The sequence below is a fragment of the Urtica dioica genome, chromosome 7 (genome assembly GCF_054948205.1).
Source record: "Urtica dioica subsp. dioica isolate 48M chromosome 7, U.dioica_male_clone48M_v1_H2, whole genome shotgun sequence".
In the NCBI taxonomy this organism is placed as follows: Eukaryota; Viridiplantae; Streptophyta; class Magnoliopsida; order Rosales; family Urticaceae; genus Urtica; species Urtica dioica.
In genome coordinates this window covers 10,455,392-10,459,000 of record NC_142762.1, presented here as the reverse complement: position 1 = coordinate 10,459,000, position 3,609 = coordinate 10,455,392, and the positions used below count along the sequence as shown (strand labels likewise).

General features: G+C 43.8%; 1 protein-coding gene across 1 annotated transcript; it reads right to left on the bottom strand.

The window, feature by feature from the left end:
- Positions 1–1,583: 1,583 nt before the first annotated feature.
- LOC149390216 (transcription factor bHLH93-like) lies at positions 1,584–3,378 on the bottom strand. Its single transcript, XM_089621190.1, has 4 exons — positions 2,721–3,378; positions 2,467–2,628; positions 1,981–2,148; positions 1,584–1,890 (listed from the first exon to the last, which is right to left on the bottom strand). The coding sequence occupies exons 1-4, from the start codon at positions 3,237–3,239 to the stop codon at positions 1,804–1,806; spliced, it is 936 nt and encodes a 311-aa protein (XP_089477316.1). The 5' UTR covers positions 3,240–3,378; the 3' UTR covers positions 1,584–1,803.
- Positions 3,379–3,609: the final 231 nt, after the last annotated feature.

Sequence of the window (3,609 nt, the reverse complement as noted above, 5' to 3'; positions counted from 1 at the left end):
GCTTTTCCCCTGTTACTTTTCCTCTTTCTGAAAAAGTACTCTGGGCAAAAGAGCCGTTGTCTTCTTTTTCCCTCAAATTCGGCATAAAACCTTCAACCTTTGGGTTAGGTATTATCTTGCCTACCCCAATTTGGCTATGTATCTCAGAGACCGGCGGTGGCTCACTGTTCCTCGACTGACCATGACGTCCCTCAGCCCGAATCGCGTCAGATCTGGGAGTCCTTGTCGGCACAGTGGCAGCGAGGAAGGTCCCAATCACCGGTGCCCCAGGTAACCCCGCCTTGCCCTGAACCCTAGGCGTCGCGGCTATCTTCTCCTGGCGGCGAGATTTATCGGACACTTTTCGTCTCGTCGGCCCAGCTTTTGGCGTCGCCAACTCCGGAGAAGGCTCATCGCCGAGATCCACACCAATACTGTGGAAAGAGGTTCCATTTTCCGATGTTCCGGCCTCCACTTCCATCTCCGCCGATCCCGTGTGAGCCGGGTCTCCAGCAAGGTTAGTCTCACCGCTCTCTTTCCCTTCCCCGCTGTGCTCATCCACTGGGGAGTTCTCCGGCGGGTTTTTTCTATTTTTGTGCTCTTTTGACGACTCAGCCGACGGGGACGGAGGTCCAGCCCAAGATGGGGTGAATCCAGGGCCCGCCCAGCCCTTGTCCAGGGACGACCCGAGCCCGCTGAATCACCTCATACCATTACCAGAACTGTTCGGGGCATCCCCACGAAGCCACGCGCCGAACCTTGGAGTCGCGGACTCGTCCGTCGGGGACTCGATACTTGGGCAATCAGATAAGCTATGCCCCAGGCTTCCACAGGAGTAGCAGAAGTCGCCAAGCTTTTCAAACTTAAACGCGACCCAGGACTTCTCTTTTCCAAGCATAACGTGAAGCCCTCTCGGCAGAGGTTTCCCGATGTCGATTGCCACACGAACGCGAAGGAAATCGTCAGTGAGACCCCTGTCCTTATCCACCTTGGCAATGCGGCCGATTCTCCTCCCAACTAACTCCGCCATTTTTGCAGATCGATTCCTCGGGGGGACTCCGTGAAGTTGGACCCAGAAATCCACGGACCGAAAATCCATTTCATCCTTCAGCTGCGGGTCACTAAGGACCAACAGCGATTTATCGAAGGTCTATGGTCCCAGTTCCCAGACTCTCCTCATGTCGGACTCCAGCTCAAATTTGAAGCGAAACCCGCCTTTATCATAGTCATTGATCTCCAGCTTGCCTTTCGGTCTCCAAATCCTCGCCATAACCGTTTTCAGAGCATTTCGGTTGAAAGGCCCAACTCTCAAGAGCCTCCCGAGAAGGCAGTTCGAGAGGTCCACCTCAGTGCTAGCAAGTTCGTCTTCTTCAAGGACCAACATTTCCTCAACATCGTCCTCTTCAATGTCCAATTCGGACCATCTATCACACAAATCTTCCATCTCTTGGCAAGAAGTGAGGAAGGAGGTGAAAAGCTCTAGCACTGCAGAGCGTTTTCCTGGCACATGTCCCCTTTGAAGTTTCATCATTCAACCAAAATAATTAAAAAGCATCTGAACGACATACCTGTTTCTTCTTAATATTAATTAATATACATATAAATAAATAAAAACATCCTCATTCATTCCTCATCTCATCAAATTTAATGAGAAGGAAATCCATTATTATAATTTTTATTACGAAGTAAGAAACGCCTCGAACCACTACAACTTGGAAGAAATAAAACGCACATTATAAACCTCCTTCAAACTCAGAGATCTGAATATATATGATAAAAGGGAAAATTTCTCTTTAATGACCAAAGTGCCACATCTAATACTACTCATAAACATCTCCCTCCATATCCAGCATTTTTGAACAAGGCTTGCTTCACCTCTTCAGGACCAATTGCAGTCTTCTTCACCAAATCCTATTTCAAACAATAAAAAATAATAAACAAATAAATAAAACAATCATAAAGATAACAATAATGTATTTTATTAAAGTATAAATGTTGTACCTCACTGCAATAAGCTTGCATTGCAAAGTCATTGAAACATGAAATGACACATTGTTGAATCTCAAGGCCCAAAGCCTCTAAAGTGGTGACTGTTGAGTATAGCAATCCTGGTTTCCCAGCACAACAAATCTCAATTTTAGTCCCCACATTCTTTCTATCTACTTCGAACTGTTCACAAAACAAACAAACGAACATTATATAAAATTTGGAGAGGAAAAATTACCTTCACCTCTTGTAGATTAATTAAATGTCAAACTCTAACAGCGATATATAGACTTTTGGTAATTTTAATTTTTCCCCCTTTCTTGAGTGGTAAAGTTTTGAGAAAAATCTGAAATGTGGGATTGTAAAATTGTAGAATCGAAAGGTTTGAGTTTTGAATTGACATAAATTTTCTGAAACTTAGGTACTAATTTGTAAAAAAAGAAGGAAAAAATGAGCATTTTTTGGAGACTAATTATTGTGGCACAGACGGTGCGTACATACCTTTGGCGAGTTTCGAAGCAAGACCTCGTTTGGTTTGACATCTTTGAAGAGGCTAATCTCTGCCGTCGATTTCCCGTCGATCTGTGGCCGTAGTTTCTCAATTCTCTCCAAAAGCTCCTTCATGTAGTCTATGGTGTCACCGAGTATCGATGTCCTATCCATCTGTAATTAAACAAAAACACAGCTCATCATTATTCATTAAACGTCTCTCTCTTTCCTAATATATAATGGTGGCATTTTGTAGTAACAATTACCTTGCTTATCTTGGGAACGATGGATCTGAGCATGGAAAGCCTGTCGTTGAGCCTCTTCCTTCGCCGTCTCTCGGCCATCAGATTCTTCGACGGCTGACCTTGAACCTTCTTGCTCGCCTTCTTAGCAATACTAGTCCCACCAATGTTGAATAAAGTACTATTATTATTATTGGAGGAGTCGAGTTGGGTCTCCAGGCTGTGAATCTCGTCGCCCAGAATCCCCAGCTCTTCCTCTTCCATGCAAGCAAGTGGGTATAACTGGGTACTAAGACTAGGGAAGGGACATGAATCGTTGTTAATATAGGACTCGATGTTGTTGAAGGGTGAGATTGATGTTTGGTGGTCGTTTTGAGGGACTTGGATTGGGTCAAACAGTAAGGCGTCGTAGTTGTTGTCGGAGAAGAAGAGCTCAGAGCTCGTCTCTGCTGTTTGGTTGCTCATCATGTTCATCGCCGATTCCCAACTCCTCTCTCTCCTTACAGTACCGTACACCTCTTCTAAGAAATTATTCACCTCCATTGTTTCTCTCTCTCGCTCTCTCTTGGGAATGTTGGACTTGCGCTACTTTATATATAACTATATATACAAGTGGGAGATTATTATAAATTTAGAGAGAAGGAGAGAGGAGAATATTGAGGGAGATAGAAAAGAGGTGCTTGGTCTTTTAGTGTTATTATAATGATATTGGATTATAGTCGTGATTTGTTTTATGGCTTTGTTTATTTGCACTACATTTCAGCATGGACTATGGATGTACTAAAAATAAACTAAAATAAAAAAGGCCTAACATCGATTAAGTTGGAATCGCCCCCTATCTTCCTCTTCTCCACTAATTGATTAGAAAAATAGCTACGCTTTTACTAATTACATACACTTTGTTTGACATATC

Bases quoted from the DNA above. Each gene is read 5' to 3' on its own strand.
- LOC149390216 (XM_089621190.1), bottom strand. From the start codon at position 3,239: ATGGAGGTGAATAATTTCTTAGAAGAGGTGTACGGTACTGTAAGGAGA. The intron at 2,149-2,466 runs GTATGTACGCAC...TTTTGTGAACAG, and splicing joins TGCTTCGAAACTCGCCAAAG to TTCGAAGTAGATAGAAAGAA. The intron at 1,891-1,980 runs GTACAACATTTA...TGTTTGAAATAG, and splicing joins TGCAAGCTTATTGCAGTGAG to GATTTGGTGAAGAAGACTGC.